The 17,857-nt window shown below is 43.2% G+C and overlaps 1 protein-coding gene across 2 annotated transcripts; it reads right to left on the bottom strand.

Moving 5' to 3' along the window:
* Window positions 1–3,919: 3,919 nt before the first annotated feature.
* ATP5MC2 (ATP synthase membrane subunit c locus 2) lies at window positions 3,920–12,433 on the bottom strand. Of its 2 annotated transcripts, none has more exons than XM_086965233.1 (5): window positions 12,361–12,433; window positions 11,159–11,231; window positions 7,572–7,649; window positions 4,780–4,970; window positions 3,920–4,224 (listed from the first exon to the last, which is right to left on the bottom strand). In XM_086965233.1, exons 2-5 carry the CDS (start codon window positions 11,195–11,197, stop codon window positions 4,110–4,112), a joined length of 423 nt encoding a protein of 140 aa, XP_086821359.1. In that variant the 5' UTR covers window positions 11,198–11,231; window positions 12,361–12,433; the 3' UTR covers window positions 3,920–4,109. The 2 variants fall into 2 exon arrangements, with proteins under 2 accessions (XP_086821359.1, XP_086821366.1); XM_086965240.1 differs by having other exon boundaries at window positions 12,308–12,361.
* Window positions 12,434–17,857: the final 5,424 nt, after the last annotated feature.

Here is a 17,857-nt window from a genome sequence, read left to right as displayed (position 1 = left end):
ATTCTGACGCTCTAGAGACCCGGACACAATACTCTAGGCGATGCCTCACCCACGACCAGATCTGTGGTAGCAAGGGCTAAATGGATGCCTGGCTTTTTAGCCAACAGCATGTTGCATTCTGGAACTTGTAGGGTCAGTAGTTCAATTAGCATTACTTTGCTGCTCAACGATGGCTAAAAACCAGTAACTGGCTAAAAGTGTGTGGGGGTGCATTTTGCAGCTGTGACAAGGCACCCCAATGTTAACTCTTCCCCGATGTGTAGCACCAGGACCGTTTAAACTAATTTCATGGATTGGCATAAAACCTGGCACGGCATGATCAGGATTGCTTGGTAAATGAAGTGCAGTTTTAGTTTCATAAGGGAAACCTGTGACAGACATCCAGACGTAGGCGGGTTCACCAGGTAAGAATATTAATGGTTATTACTCTGGTGTAGGGCACTGGGTAGATGCAAGGAAGGATCACTTGTGAGGGACCCAAGGAACCGAACCTGTGGCAGATGTAAGAGGCATGATGTGTAATCAAGGCTACGCAGCCTTTGTATTCATCACCCGACGTCCGATGGTGCAGGCGGTGGGATACTGAGCATAACTTTGAGCTCTGGTACTTATTCTTTTATAAATTAATCACGAGGCATGTCCCTAGGGCTAATAACCATAGTCATGATAACGAGGGCCTCGGTGAGGCTTAAAAGCAGCTTATGGTCCTTATAGACCATGGGTACTCGTAAACATTTTGCCCAGGGGCCACAAAGTATGGTATGAGGTGTGACCGAGGGCTGCACTGTGGCAGTAAGGGATTGTGTAAGGAGGTTTAAAAAATTTTAATATACAGGCAAGCATTTATTTGCAGGTTAACTAAAGTTAAGTGGAGCAGGACACCACAGTAGGTACTTCATTTAACCTGCAAATAAATGCTTGCCTGCTAATTCAACTTTTTTTTCTTAATATTAGTGCTCAGCAAGTAAACAGTAGCTTGTGCTACTGTAGGGAGGAGGGGGTGCTACACATAAAGGTCAAGGGGGCAGCAAGTGGTCCCGGACCGTACTTTGAATATCACTGGTCTAGACTAAACCTCCATACTTGCTAAGCATTGTGGGATCCTTCTTGGAACTCTATCACAGCACCTCAAGGCCAGAGCCTTCCCAGAGAAAGCTATCTATTCCCTAAACATGCAAACAAGACTGCGGGGTGGGGCCTAGTGGGTGCACTGGCAGCCAGACAGAATTAAAACAAGCATTGGCAGAGCTAATCAGTCGCCTTTGGGACCTTATAAGTGTTTAGTAATCCAGCACAATATCCTTGGTGCAACAACAATATCAAGGGTTGCATGGCTAAACACTTGTAAGGTCCCGAAGGCGAGACCTATTGGCTATGCCAATGCTGGTTAAAGTCTGTTGTTGTGCATGATTCCAGCAAGGACTTCTTTACACAGCAAAATTAAGCGAAAGTTTCTAGGAAAAAGTGAGACGTGCCCGTTTATCCTTGACGTTGAGAGAATGGCTTGAAGGTCAACAAAATTCCCATAAAACATGACTACCTAACTGATAACTTTTAAAGATGAACTCTTATAACATTGTTTTATTGTTAACATTTTCCACGCAAATTATGAAGGCAAGACTTGTTTACTCCTAAGACAATATTTAAAACTATATAGAAATATTTACAGAATTGCGATGATCATTTAAAAATTGAGGTTTCAGGCTGCCTAACCTCACCTGTGTAGGACGCTCAATGAGCACGTTATAGCTAATTTGTGCACAACTGGTGTGTTGGGTGTTGAGCATTTAACTACACGGTTTTAGAATTTGAAACCGGTTGTCCAGAACTGAATGGGAATGGATATTTTTGACCTCACCCTCTCTACCTCGAACCCCAAACTATCAGCACAAAATTTGAAAGATGAACCATAGTGGAATATTTTAAGTCACTACCAACTTTTGTGAAAATTGGTGAAACAGGGCATAAGTGAAGCAAATCCAAAAAACATGCTTTTGCCCGTACGGAGGTTCTTAAATATAATCGGGTGCTATTGTACGCTTAAAAGACATACCCAACCAGATTACCCTGATCTGGCCCCCACCAGCACAAATACTTTTCTTGCACAAAGTACTCACATTATTTATATGCCGCTACACTCAATACAGTATTTATTTCTGCCTTTTTATGAGACGTGAAGCGCATTGTTTCTACAATGTGGCCCTACTGAGATATTTCTAGAAGTTTGTAATCTCTGTAAAACACATCTCTTTAAGTAGGAATTTCATCCAGTGGTTATTCGGTTGCTAGTGATGCACCTAGTTGTAGGCCTATGCATGGTGCCCTCCCAGCGGTTTATGTTAAAACCCTGTGTTGCTCACTTTTGTGGCGACCCACTGAAGCCCCTCTACCTCCAATAACCTAATGCCCCTCCCCAAAGGAATGTTGCAAGACTAACTACAAAAGGGCCTTAGTTCGACTTCTTTAAAATTACAGTATTGTATGATCACATGCCTTCATTGAATTTGTTTAGCTTATTGTTAAGCATAACAAATATAATAGTAATACCATGAATAATAAAGTCATATTTTAGGGAACATCTCGGGGCTCTAAAGTCTCCACTGTTTGACCTGATCACACTACCATGAAAGCCATGATGTGGGGCAGGGATCCCCAGTACAATATGAAAAAGGGGCAGGTGATCAAGAAATAATTTTCCTGTCTCTATGCCATATGGTTATGAATTGGTGCCCAACATAAGCGGGTTATTTCTCATAACTACGCATTAGCAATTGCTTTTGGTGGCTTTAAGGAAGCTTAGCACTTCCTGCTGTTGAATATACACTGAACACAGATGGAATTCAGAGCACTGCTACGAGTAGGCTGACAGCACACATAACCTAGTCTTGACACATTCATCCCTGTCAAACTGGAGACAGATTATTGGATGGCTAAGAACGGGCTGAGGTGGAACCCAGACAGGATGAAACTAACTCAGTCACAGAGCAGGCTGGGTTGAGCGGACAAAAATGGGAAACTCTGGACCTCACTGGATGAATACTTTGACTTACACAAGCCGCCATGATTGTCTACAGAAGTGGCGCGTAAATTCAACAGGCAATCAGCCAGTATCACCTCAAGGTTAATCTTGGTGCGCTAATGCTAGATTCTATTCCCTACAGGATTTCATAAACCTCCGACTCCGGGACTGTTGTTAATATGATATTGTGTGCCTTCTTGCAGACTTACCTTCATATCAGTGAATTGATGCAACGTACTTATGTATATTTTCATATGTATATTTTATGTACACCACCATTGTGTACTCTTTTATATCCTTTATGTACCCTTTTACTATATGTTTATGACTGTATTACATGGCTGATCACTTCTTAAACTCCCAATAAAAATCTGTGAACTTAAAAAAATGCTTACCTATCTCCACAGCCAATATCAAATCTTACTATAGCCCAATAACGTAGTCTCAGACTGCAATTGAAGCAAATACATTTGATAAGTAGTTGAGTTAAAAACATGCTATTTGCAGTTGTCCAATGAAAGCATGGACAAGCTGACCTACATGCAACTCCACAGGTCAAACTAGTGGCGAAAGACCTGCTTAACAGAAGCAGCAGCCGCATGGCACCTGATTCGAGCAGATACTCCTCAGCACTATCAATTATGGCTCTAAAGACCATCCACACTTCTGGGCCCTTTGATCCCCCGTCCTGAATGAGCTGAGGTTACACCAGCATGAGACAAGTATTTGCAGACTCGCAGCACTTTACGCAAGTGATTTGAGTTTTTTTTACATTTAAAAAAAATTACCACCACAAATAACGAAATTGTATTGTTGAGAGAATCTCATGAGCTGGGAACAACTACTTGTCATGACAGAGAACGGTTTACCACAAGAAATGAAGGGCAAACAGTCTAGGGGTTCGATAATTACAGTTTTTATTCACCTTCCCTCAGAGTAACAGAGGGCCAGCTGAGGCCCTGAACACAGCAGCTGAAATGGAGAGCAAATAGTGAGGAATTACAAGTGCCCATGGGGTTATGGGAGGAACGATTGAAGTCACAGACACCTGAACATATATGTAAAAATAGGCCAGGGCTGTCAACACCCTTCACATAGCAAACAGGATGAGGAAGGCGACCATCAAACAGAAGAGACCCATGGCTTCGGAGAGAGCAAAGCCCAGGATGGCATACGAAAAAAGCTGTTGTTTTAGGGATGGGTTTCTGAAAGAGGAAGAGAGGTACATATTAGACAACAGCATCAGAGGAAACTCAGTCTTTAGTACAGCAGCTCACTAGTGTCCATGTCTTCTGCCCTTTTAGTTCAGTAGAAATAGGTTCTTGAAACTAGTAAGGTAATTTTATTGTTTTAATGGTTTCAATTTAAATGTGTATTCTGTAGAAATGTGACAGCAAGTGCCGACACAAAAGTTTCCCGGATGTTGGGCTATCGATTTCAGACAATTGCTGTTGAAGTCTTCTTGTACTCCCACTGATAGTGTTTGGAAAGTTATGACTGACAGGACATGTTGGTGCTAATTTAGTATAGGGCATTCGAGAGCTGGCTTAGATTGGGAAACCTACTAATGCTGGCATAGGAAAAGACTGGAAATACTGGCACAAATGTGTTGCAGGGGTCAGAAAACGTTGGCCATGATGGAAAAGCTAAAAGAGGTGGCGTGGACAGGGGTGAGATGTTACACCTGACTTGAGCACAGGGAACTGTGAATGTTGGCCCTACATGGGGGACTGAAACTGGGGGCTTCAAGAATTTCTTACCTGGCATAGCCAATGATGAGACTTCCAAACACAGTACCAATGCCGGCACCAGATCCAGCCACTCCTACAGTGGCAGCACCAGCGCCGATGAACTTGGCTGCAGTGTCAATATCTCTGGAAACAGCACTGGTCTGAAACCCTCGTCGAGCGACCTGGGTCAATACATTCTGGACTGGCAGCACCGAGAGAGTCTGGCAAGGAGAAACAGATGTCAAAAGGTGGCAGTACACAACACAAGCAAAGGAGCCTAGAAAATGTAGGACTTCAAACTATGCACAAACGAACAGGAGTTGTAAAACTTGCACTGTATATAGATGCCAGAGACACCAATTAACAATTAGGCATAAGGATGCAGCAACACACAGGTTACAGTTAATAGACTTGCACACAATTCTCACTGTCAATCTTAACACTCGGGTCTGTATATTTTAACGCCATGTGAAACTGACAGAACGGGTTATAAATTAAACTCTTTTATAAACACAAAAAGGTACACACGTGTGATAGAAGAATCAAAGGCAGGCTTTTACAAAATGTTGTGACCTTAAGAATGCAGGTAGAAGATGCATAAATGTGCATGGAGGAGGAGTGTGAGAGGGGAGAGGGTGGTAAGCGGGCTCTTGACCCAGACATGGAGTATCAGTGTTTTCTGATAACCTACTCGTGTGAAACATTATATTTCTCTACCTAGTCCGAAGGCACGACCAATGGAATTATGCAATTCCAATGTGCAGCAAGGATTTACAGCATAATCTGCAGATTTCAATAAAAGAAACATTTGATTCTAGCTCAAACTGATCACAAGTTACTAAAAGGAGCTGAACACAGTAACGTTCAACGCATTGCACCAAGTTAACTGGTTGACTTTCGATGGTTTGGTTTCTAGAGTCAAGAACTAAAGAGTTGCTAATTTTGCCTCAATTCTGTCCACCAATTTATAATTATTAATCCTTGAAAACATTAATGCATGCTGTGTTTCAAAGTTGACGAAAGGGGATAGCTATTAGTATGTGACCGGCCATGCAAATCCTTTTGAGGATGTGCAGTCTAAGGGCTGGCTCTGCACGGTGCATCGGAGCAGGAGTCCTGGTCTTAGACTCAGCCTAATCTAGATCATTTTAATGCTGAACTCTAGGAGTCGAGAATTCTTATTCAGTGTATTAAAGCACTTTTTTGGGTGTTTTGCCAGACGCTTGCCTTAAGAGGATATCCTGGCTGTTTTAATAGGCGTGTTTGAGCTATTCTTCGTTTTCATTAGTGTGACACCCTGTGTACGCCGGGTACACCCAAATGTAGGTCCCGTACTCGCTAGGTCACTGCAACCAAGCTGCAGCAGACTGAAGAGATTCAGCTAACTTAAACCAGTATTTTGTTGATTGCGCTCTGGATTGGTGAGGACCTGCTTGGCCCTTTAAGAACAGGACCAAGGCTGATATCCATATAACTGGGTGTAATCTGAGGCGGCATGATGGGCAAAAGAAATGATAGATTGGATTGTGGCCCAAGTAATCATCAATAATGGGCATTAATTCAAGCATGCCAACATCGCTTTTTGATTTACTTCAGCCTGGAAACCTCTATTTAGGGCTTCTGAGGTGATTTTCTTTCTGTTCTCTTCCCGGTGTATGTGCAGAAGTGTGTTGACTTGATCGGGTATTATCCCATCTGACACACGTGGCCATTTGTTCAAAATCCCAAAAGCTGCAACTACTTCAGTAAAAAGTATTTTACGGGTCAACTCTAATTCCCCTTGTGCCAGCTTTGAGGACTTGCAGGGTGATACATCTTTAAAGCAAGGATATTGTTAAGACCATACAATAGGACAAGCCCACACATCTACCACATACTGTTTCTTACCACCACCGAAGCTGCATCACAGGTGTGATTAAATGCGAATATAATTGTGTTCTGCGACTCTTTCTAAAACAGAATGCTTTATGGTAGCAAACACCATTCATACATTATGAGCAATTTAGAGGAAAGAATAAAATAATAAATAGCCCAGTATGGCAACGTCAAAGAGAACTGACTTTTCTGATGAGTCCTCCGACTTTCCCAGCTCGTCCCAATTTCCAGCTACCATGCTGATCGTTTTTCAAAAATTGTTATAACTACTTTACACATTTCAAAACACTATTAATATTTTATAATAATTCAAACTTTAAGTTCGAAATTAAAAATCAAATATAAAAATGAATTTTACAAAGCAACGTACCATGGTTGCCGCTTAGCAAAGACCGAGGCAGAGATTCGTTTCCAGCTTCCAAACAGTTGGTTTGTCGTCTTATCATATTTGACTGACATACTAGACAAGACCGCCATCTGCTGGTCGGAGATGGAAACTGAATTGCAGCGGTCTTGCATTTATTTACCCCCCAAAACATACACACACATGGCCTGTTCTGTGCAAGATGTGACACCCTAGTTCAGAATGTTCGGGTTCCTGCAAGGAGCCCACCAGATGGCTGCCCAAAGCCCACACACAAGTGGAGTAGCTGTCTCGGCTCCAAGGGGGCATGCCTGGCGAGGAAGGGCTCTCAAGGACTCGAGTGCAGTGCCCGAATGAGGAAAATGGTGCAGCGCTGCGAGTGATCACCAAATATTGATGCGCCCTTGTATCCAATAGTGCAGCCATGAAATGAAAACCATTTTGTGAGCAGACGATTTACGCCAGCCGATTAGAGATGACTGCTTCGTCTGCATCCGTCACAGCCCATTGGGAAACATACCGAACTGCACTTATGGTATAAGCATGGCGAGTGGCAAAACACACACTTCACTGGCTACTTTACCTGCTCTGTGCTGGCTTCAGGTCGGTTCAGCACGGATGCCGAGAGTGGTCGGCAAAGCAGCCTGGAGCCATTTTTCACCTGTTTTAAATAATTAAAATTAGAACACAGCACTTCCACGGTCTTACAAGCACATGCAAACTTCAAAGAGAGGCACAGGTCGCATCAATAGGACAGCATATGACCACACTGGAAGAAACCGCAATAATTCCTGTAATGTATGGCAACAGCAACTAATGAGTTGGTTCTGCTGCATGGCACCGGCAAGGAAGGGCAGACAGACATTCTGTGCTCAAATGAAATGTTATGCTCCGGTCCCAAAAACTTTTCACACCAGCCCCTCCTTATATTCTCATAAATTCTGCTTAAAGTAAAGTCTGATACAGACCGTTATTATTGCTCTAGTTCTATCTAGAATACACGAATGCAATTGTTTATATAAAAAATTGCCAAAAGTCCTTGATGAACTTCAAATTCTACAAAACTCTGCAGCACGTTCGGCCTCTCAAGCCATCATTAAGCTGTATTGGCTACCTGTAAGGAAACGGATAACATTTAAGGGCCGGTGTACAGCCTACAAAGCACTTCATGACCATAGCCCCATATATTTAAAAAGACCGATTCAGATGGTATCTTCCAGGCAGCAATCTTCACTCCAGCCTAGATAGAGACTTGGTAGTTCCTACCTATAGATTGGCTACCGGGGGAGACAGGAGCCTAGTCGGTTGTACGTCTCGAAATTGGAACACTGCCTCTGGAGTTTAAAATGGCCCCCTCTCTATTTAAGTTCAGAAACAATTTTAAAACCTGGCTTTTCATGCACGATTAGTGTTCTCCGTCTCCCTGCTTATCATTTACCTGTTTAGAGCAGCGCCAAGACGCCTCCGGTCCTTCGTTTGCGCTTTATGAATTTTAAATCAAATCAAGTCCGCAATAGGGGCTCCTGGATTTACACAGCTAAATCTATCTCTGCTGTACAATTTACTTCACAAAAAAGTGCTTCTAACACAATCAGATCAAGAGTTATCAGAAATGCTGCACAAAGATGGATACATTGCTGCGGACAACGTTCAGCTGCTGAATTCAAGCATTTAGTCAAGAGACCATTTTGGACAGCATGAGGTATGCTCAAATGCGAGGGCGGTTGAGGGCTGCGTTTGAAGCACGAAAACAAAATATTTACACACTTCAATGCAATTCAAAGTGGAAAGGATCATGCCTTTTGTCATGAAAATATTTAGTTGGACTACAACTGAAAATGTATGCCACTGGCTTTGTTTTTAAGTAGTAATTTCACACTCTGCTTAACAAGGAGCCCACATAGTTTAGAAAACTCCAAAAATGAGCAAGTCCAATATTACTATTGTGAAAACAATCCACAATATGACAAATCTCATTATTCAGCACGAAGTCGTAGCTACTCGGCCAACCAAAATTTCAGCTGACTGGTTTAATGATGGACTGCGTGACTCAGCCATTGCTGGTGGCAGCCAATGAACCATATTCTATATACTACTAAAACCTCACTGAAGCTCCCTTGCCCCCCGATCCTTTGGCTCAGGGGTTTCACTGCCGTATATTAAGGGAGCCTGCCCTCCTCTAACAAGTATAACCACGCCCTCCATTTACAAAACATAAAAAAACCACCAAATTAATGGTTTGTTGCTAAGTGGTGTAGTGAAAGCCGGCTTTCCGCTTGATCCGAAAAATTCTCATAAAAGTGATTTTGCCTGTATATAATGTCTCTGCAACCTCGCAGAGACATAAGAAGGCTTGATCATGTATCAAGGCAGAGAAGCTGTAACAGAACCACTGTATGGCCCAACAAGGGAGGCCCTGGAGAGAAAGCAATAAGCATAAACACCCCAAGCACTAACTTCAACTACAAAGTCCAAGGTCAAATGTTGGCAAACTAAAAATGTAAGGGGCGGGCTTAATCTGCTCAAAGGCAATAGCAAGAAACATTTCAGCTTTACAACATAAACAAACTGAATGCCACATGAAGCAAAACAGAGATAAAGAGAACTCGAATGATTAAAGATTCAGGTGCGCTCCTAATAAGACTGGGAAGATATGCCCAGCGGTCGGGTACTTAAGTGCAGATATTAACTAGAAGGCGTTGCTAAGCAGTGCACAGCGTTAACCTTTGAAACTTGGCTGCCAACCAACAAATGTGGTCGCAACAACATAGGGTCAGCTGGGGTACTTTATAGTTTTGGAGAAGGTAGGGCTTTGCCCAAGTGTTGCTAGCCGGAGAACGAATTTAAATTAGCGTATCACCCACAAGGGTGGCCCTTCGGAACACTAGTCCCCAGAAAGAGTCAAGGCTTCAGCAACTGTTTCCATCCGTATGCAGAAGACAAGTTTCAAGCCGAATATTACCTCTTAAAGGGCTCAAAGAGAAGATTTGCGAACTCATCTGCATTAGTTGGTTAAAAATTACTGTAGAAATCATGAATGTGGAAGACCTTCAAAAGCGAAAGGGCAGAATCAGTTATATGAAGACTAACTTTCAAGGCCACCCAAGGTGAAAGATTCTCCTTGAATAATACTGCACCACCTTGCTGTAAGAGATTCCGATGGACAGCATTTACCAGAATTCTGAATTTGCTTGCTGAACACAAGTGTTTCTATGTTACGGGTGTGTTTACTGCGAACCAGCTCTAAAGCCAAGTGTTAGATTGAGTTTTTAAACAAGTGGGACAAGAACCAGTGGTTAAATAAGGCATAGACTTGAGACCAATTTGCACTGTTTACAAAGTCCCGTAGCCCGAGCAAAAGACCTGGACATGAAAAGATTGTAATATCAGGGAAGGTTGTTGATCCCACACAACTGAAAACTCCATGGAAAACAAGAAAAAAAAAAAAGCCAAGCGTCTTCTAGAAAACAAACAATCTAAGGGAATAATTTATTTCTAGTAGGTCTACTCTGTGGACCTAGTCACAGGTGACGCATAATTGCTTTACAAATATAGCAAAAGTAAAAAAAAAAAAAAATAAAAAAAAAAAAAAACACTATTTAACATTTAAAGTGGGAATAAGCAAATAATATTGTTGTGAGTATTAACCATAATGGTTGGGTTTTAGGAGGTGGGTTTTCAAGTCCTTTCGGGATGCAAGGAGAACACGAGTCATAGGCTCCCATAATAAACACATCCTATGAAAAACCCTTCATGGACAGGTAAGTAAATGTGTAAAACCATCAATCCAGTTGTAGGGGACAGGAGCAATCAGTCAAGGATTGACACTAATTATAGTGTTTAAGAGACATGAATACTGAAGGTATCTGTGGGTAAGTAGCTTGAGTAAAGAGGAGACTTAATAGCTAAGATACGGTTTCTAGGTCCTCCTAGGTATGACATGCAAAGTGCCACCACAATCTGCTTAAAGCATCAAACTCCTGGTGTGACACAGAAAACTAGTGATTTCCCCCCCCAATTAACACAGAAAGTGTGCATCATTGTTGGACAGGAGCATACAACCAGAGACCACCTAGAAAATGTACTGATCAACATCTGCAACCTATAGCGACAATTTCCATAATTTTCTGCAACCATACACTGAAGGGAAGCAGTATCGAATGCACTTACCAAGGAAGGGGTGGACACAAACTTGGCGCAGGCGTACATGTTGAGGGTCAGCAAGGGATGGATACACAAGAAGCTGCAAACAAATATCAGACAAGACATTATAAAATCTTCCCTTAAGTCCCAGAATATTTTTTATGTGCAGAGCTATGGTGGTGGAATTACATCATTGAAGGAGGTCTTTGGTACGTATTATGTACTAGATCAGCTGAAGGGGTGGCTTGATCCTGGACTCCCTCAGTAGATACCATATTACGTTTTGTGCTCTCTACTTAGATTAAAAAAAAGAAGTAGAAGGATTCACTGGCCAATGCACGTTTGGTCCAGTAGGACAACATTTGTTTGTTGCAGTTATAACATCTCTAATAACATCTCTAAAAAGAGCTAGACATAAAATATACTTATCAGCAACATTATGGGTATTCAAGCCCCATACTAAACGTTTCTGGAATACAACACCAATGTTGCACCAAAAGGCTCCAAAGTACTTTGGATATCCTTGTCGTGTAACAACAGTATAATATTAAACAATTGACTTCCGAAAACCAGATGGCAGTGATAAGTATGACCACCACCAAATTATCAGTCCAACAATGGCAAAGCTGAATAAGACGCTCTGCAGTTATCAATCTTTGCATAAAAGAATTGTTGTCTGCAGTGATTGCCTCCACACTGCACAAGCTCATCTTCAGTAATCCTCTTAGCATTGACCGTTAACTTACTGCAGTAACCCTCTCAGCACTGATCTACCCTACTCCTCAGCAATTGCCCTGAATTAGCCAACAATCCCTTCTTGGGGAAACATAGTATATATATCTCGGGTGCATATAGTTGTTAACCTTTCAAGATATAAATGAGAATCACTAGCTTAGCTGAAAATGATGATATAGTTTTTAATTCCAACTGAAATGTACGACAGATGAATAAATAGTTGAAATCTCAGCAGGATAACGGGTTATTAGATACTAAAACAGTGCAAAATGTTGGTCCGCCACTCAAATTGGAATCACTTGATAGATATGACTGCAGTGACCCCTCCCATTTGCAGCACTCCTCGCAGAAAACAACCCATTGCAGTAACCTTCTCTGCAGCGATCACGTCTCACTGGTCGCTCACCCCTTATAAGCACTCTTACACAAGCAGTAACCCACCAACAAGTTAACTGGTGTCTGGATGTTCTGGGCTGGGGCCTGCTGTAACCTACCTGCTCAGGGACACAGAGGGAAAGAGAAGGGAGAATTGCGCCTGCGCAGCCACGGGAAGTGAGCTAGCCAATCGCGCCTTTAGGCTGCTGTGAGAAGGAAAGAGAAAACAGACTAGGAACAAGCTCCTAGCACGGACACGCCCTCAGTCGACATCCACACCAAACGACATTTTGAAAATATGCACATTTAGTGATTATAGTATAAAGAAACAGCCAAAAGCAAAGGAAAGCTAGAAGAACAGTGTCAGCATAAACAATTATAAAATGAACTCAAAATGGAACATCGTTGGAAAAATGTTACAGCAAATATTAACTTCTTAGAATGTGGTTCGTCTGCTTTAGTTACTAAGATAACGGTTATGCACCGAATTTTAGAATATTTCCGCTTCTTTTTTCCCTCATAAAAATATTTACTTGACAAAAAATTCTTGTTAACTTATGATGAAGGTGTTTTTCAAAGATGGTTACAGCTTTCTCTACCACCAATGAGCGAGACTTCCGCCACTATCGGTCTATTTTCTGTGTTAGTGATAGGCATCTGATCATAAACATAGTTTAAAGGCAAGGATGTCACTGTCTGTACCACAACATGTCAAAACTACAACTCAAATAGGAAAACTGAAATAAAACATTATTTGTTATAAACATTCACTGTAAACGTAATTCCTTTCCGCTTAATTTGCACAACTCAATTGCATTTAAGTCAGTGAATACATATATCTTTTATAAAGATTAACCAATTCTCAAATTACATTTCTCATTGCTATGCAAAAAAATACCTTATTTGTGTTTTTCCTATCTTATTTCATCACAAAATTTGCTACTTTAAGGTGGCCGACAAATTGACTCGAGGAGTCGTGTTCGGGCTCTAACCGATCGTAGTCTCTCTTCTGTTTCTAAGGACACCTTCCGTCCTCTCCTTGACTCTAGGCCGCAGCCAGGCGCGAAAGCCTGAACCAAGCCGACACTCAGAGGTCGAGACAGTCTGCGACTGCGTGGCTCGCCCGAACGCAGGGTCTTACCCACAGAAGGTCATAGATGTGTTCCATAGGAACTCTGCGCCCTCTGCCGTTGGTCCATGGTTGAGTGCTGGATGGGCCACTTAGTTGCTTATAGTTGCTTATGGGCCACTTCTTACGAAGGGCTGGCTGGTGTTAAACTTCCTAGAGTACTTACTCACACAAAATAAGATGAGATAAAAGCGCCAGCGATGGAGAAAGTTACATTAATCATGTGTAAATATGAGGATTAACTGTCAGGAAGCCCTGCACATTACAAGGTGTCAGAAGCGACCCCTTATTCTCCTTGCTGGTGTATTTTTCATTTATTTAATGCGATTTTATATAGCGCGACATTACCCGAAGGTGTCAGAGCGCTTTGCATAAGAACCCGTTGCGATATATAAGGATTTAGGATTACATGAGTTACATAAAAGATACAAACAGAAAACAAATTGCAAATGTACAAGTTGTAAAGTCACACAAGGAAGAGGTAGAAACTGAAAAAAAAATTGCAAATGTACAAGTTGTAGAGTCACACAAGTAGGAGATACAAACCGATTTTTTTTGTGCAAATGTACAAGTTGTAAAGTCACTCAAGGAAGAGATATACATGGATAAACTCTAAGAGTCATATAGGAATGGTAGAGAGTATAAATGTCTACTACATATGAATGAATGAATAATTTTATTGTGTGGTTACTTAAAACCATTACATTAAAACCAAAGTATAAAATTACAAAAGGTAAAACCAAAGGTGTTTCTGCAGGCAAGTTATCAAAGTTCAGAAGGACACACTCAGTCCGGGATCGGGGCGGGCCACCCGGTGCCCCACAACAAAGTCTCTATTCCTGCGTGGCCTTGGCGGCCATCAACTCGGACCGAGTCTGTTGTATGAATTTTCCAAATGAGGCCATCTGTTTTACTATGCTCAAGGTGAATAGTTGATGGATTGCTTCCTTAGCTGTACGTGATCCGGCGTCCCTAAGAATGGGCCTGAGGTAGAGGGTGCGGGGTACACGTAGGGCAGGGCAGCAGAATAGTAAGTGGGCCAATGATTCACGTTTATAATTACAGAGTCTGCATTCCCGAGGCCCCGTGCCTGCTTTTCCCGGGTGATATAGTTCTTTGAGCGGCAGGGGGTGTAGTCTGTAGGCGAGAATCTTGTGGAGTGCTGAAAGGTCCACGGCCTGCGTGAGATGGTTTCGGGGGTTATGCGCGGTGTGCGGCAGGCATAGGGACTCGTGAAAGGCTCTTTTCGTGAGGGACTACAGGTCAGGTCCCGGGAGCATGCACGTACTTGCTTTTTTGTCACGTGTTTGATGGTCGTGTAATTGACAAGATCTGGGTTCCACGACTCAATCGCCAGATTCAGTTAAGTTTTGGCTGTTTCAAGGATGGCTGACCAGGGGTTCCCTGGTTCAATAAAGATGTATTTCAAGACGGCCTTCAGTGTGTTGTCGCGTGCCGCTGTTGTGAGGTAGTAATATTTACTTAGGGCTGCCATCTCTTCCAGCATTTGTTGGTTAAGGGAGAATTCCAGGCGAATTAGAGTGTTTCTTGTGCATTTCGGTAGATGGTACAGTCTCTTGTATGCCCCGCAGTGAATTTTTTCCATCTCCTTATTCAGTTTGCCTGGATAAGCCTGTTGTGCGTAGTTTAGGGCCGGGATTAACTTGGCCTTGAGGACTCTTTGGATGGCAATTGCTGATGGGCTGTGTAGGGAGGCTTGTAGTTTACATAGGGCAAAGGTGATGGTCTTCCCTTTACCCTGGATTTTCTTTAAATGGGAGCCGTACAGTCCCGATTCATGGAAGGAGACCCCTAGGTACACGTATTTCTGGATGCTGTCCAAAGTCAGGTGGCCGAGGCTCCATTTGCTCTTTTTTTTTTGGGATAGTGCCCGAAGATGACTATTTTTGACTTGGTCGGGTTTGCTACCAGCCTGTTTTTGTTGTTATATATTGCCAAAGCAGTGAGTGCCTTTTGAAGTCCTATTTTTGTGTGATCCAGGATTACGAGATCATCCGCGTACTGCATGAAATGTATTTTGATTGCCCCGATCTTTGGCGTTGCTAAGGCGGCCCCAGTCAAGGCCATCTCCATGTCTGCTGTATATAAATTGAACAGCAGGGGCGCCAACACGCACCCTTGTTTTAAGCCACGGTTCGTGTCTATCTTGTCGGTTGCAGATTCATTAGAGAGTTTGATTCTTACCCAGGTGTTTTGATAGAGGGATTGTATCGCTATTAGCAAAGAGGGGTCGATGTTCCAATGGACCAACTTTCTCCATAAGATGGTGCGGTCTACTCCATCGAACGCCGCTGAGTAATCGATGAAGTAGGCGAATAATGGGAGGCTTTTGCGTAGCCGTGCTCGATTGACTAGGTAAGAGAGTGCTGTGATGTTATCTACAGTCGAGGAACCTGATCTGAAGCCGGTTTGACAGAATGGCAGAAGATTTTCTTCACTGGCCCAGTCTGTGAGGTCCTTCAAGATGGCACTTGCGTAGGCTTTGCCCTCGATGTCCAACAGGGCGATCATGCGGTAGTTTGTTGGATCCGATTTGGTCCCTTTCTTATGAATTGGGTGCAGGAGTGAGCCTCGCCATGAGTCGGGCACGGCCCCCGATAGCCAGCAGTGAGAAAACAAGTAGGTCAGATTTTCGGACCAAAATTCAATATTTGATTTGAACAAGTGGCCTGGGAGGCCGTTGGGGCCCGGTGCGCCGTTTGCTCTGATTTTTTTAAATATTTTGGACACTAGAGATTTTCCGGGGGGGGGGCATTAGGTCGGTGATTGTGACTGGATTCACTTTTGGTGGAGGCGTGTTGTGTGGCTGGGTGGTTGGTCCTTCTTCATAGTAGAGCGCTTTTACGTGAGAGACCCAGACCGATGCCTCAAGGGAGTTTTCTCTATGGTTTGTGCCTCGACCAAGATGGCTTATGTAGCTCCAGAACTCTTGTGATTTACCAGGGCTCAACAGTTCGAAGATTTTCAGCCACTGTGCCTCGCAGTGATTACGCTTTGCAGCCCACACTTTTTTGGAGTGGCTCTTTGCGGCCTCCTGCAGTTGAATTTTGTTTTCGGTTGTGCGGTTTTTACTGTGGGCTTTTCATTTTTTGTTTAAGTCCTTAGCACTTGTTTTAATTTCTACGTTGAATCCAAAGGCCGTCGGAGGGTGCCAGTGAATTGCCCTAGGTTTGTCCCCGCATCCCCGGAGTTCTTCCGCTAGGGTCAGGGTGGTTCCTTCCCATGTTGCTATTGCCTCCTGGTTGTATTTGCGCGGGGGCCAGCCTGCCCACGTGTTTGCCCAGTTGTTAAAAGTTGCGGTGGCTACCTGTCCCCATTTGATTCTTCTAGGCAGCTTTATTAATTCTCGGCCGTCCGATGCCCCGATGCATGCAGGATTGTAGCGTAATTTCACTGATAGGTTCATAGTGATTGTTAGAGCTGCGTGGTCGCTGTCGTTGCGATGGTGAACCGTGAAGTTTGTCATTTTGTCGTGCAATTTGTCGCTTAAGATGATATAATCGATCGTCATTTTATTGTTGTACGTGTGACCGATCAAGGCTCCCGGGGTGTTCTTTAAGAGCAGTGTGTGGGGCGTCGCCAGTTTGTAAGATTATAAAAGATAATTCAATGCTTTAGTCGCCCCACGCTGTTGGTTTTGCTCGGTAAAGGCCCCTATGTTGTGGATGTTGAAGTCACCGAGGATAATGCTATCTAATGATGGATGGCATAGCAGTAAAGTTTCGAGATGGTTTGCGAGTGAAAGCAAATTAGATGTGTTCTCCTGTGGGTTATGGTAGATATTGATTAGTAGTATGGGGGCAATGCCATTGGTGGAGTGGGGGAATTTCAGGATGCCCGCCTGAAAGGTGTCTGGTTGATTATGGAGTTCCATGAATTCGGTATTCAGTGAGTGTTTTATGTAGATGCAAGTCCCCCCAGAGGGTCTTCCGAATATGTTGGTCTTTTTTGCTGCTTTGCTATATTCTGCGTATCCTCTTAGCGACAGCGGTTGGATCAGCCAAGTTTCCTGTGTGCATATAATATCTGCTTCCTCCAAGAATTTCACCGCAACTGGGTTTAGTAGCAGCTTTTTGAGTCCTGAGACGTTCCACGTCAGTATTTTTAAACTCTCTGTAGTTTTCTTTTTTTAAAAAGTTTTTACTCGCTCACTGGCAGTGTGTTGAGGGGTTCCGTCTAAGTTTGCAGGGCAAAGTGTATTAGGGGCTGGAATTTAGTGCTGATGACAGCCAGGACCAGTCGTTGCTTTCGTGACCCCTAGTTATGCACAGTCGTTTCCCTTGACTGGGGTTGGTTGTGATCTTGACTGGGGTTCCATTGATTGAGCTGTTGTTTGTGCTGCCTTTGCACCCCTGAAGGACGGACGCAGCTTTTGGCCGGTGGGTGGAAGGAGCGTTTATGCGTGTAAAGTCAGCCACTTCCTGTACCTGGTTGTCCGGCTTAAAGTGTGGATTAAAGGTTTTTAA

This window comes from Lissotriton vulgaris, chromosome 1_1 (genome assembly GCF_964263255.1).
Source record: "Lissotriton vulgaris chromosome 1_1, aLisVul1.2, whole genome shotgun sequence".
Classification (NCBI taxonomy): Eukaryota; Metazoa; Chordata; class Amphibia; order Caudata; family Salamandridae; genus Lissotriton; species Lissotriton vulgaris.
This window is presented reverse-complemented; position numbering and strand designations above follow the sequence as displayed.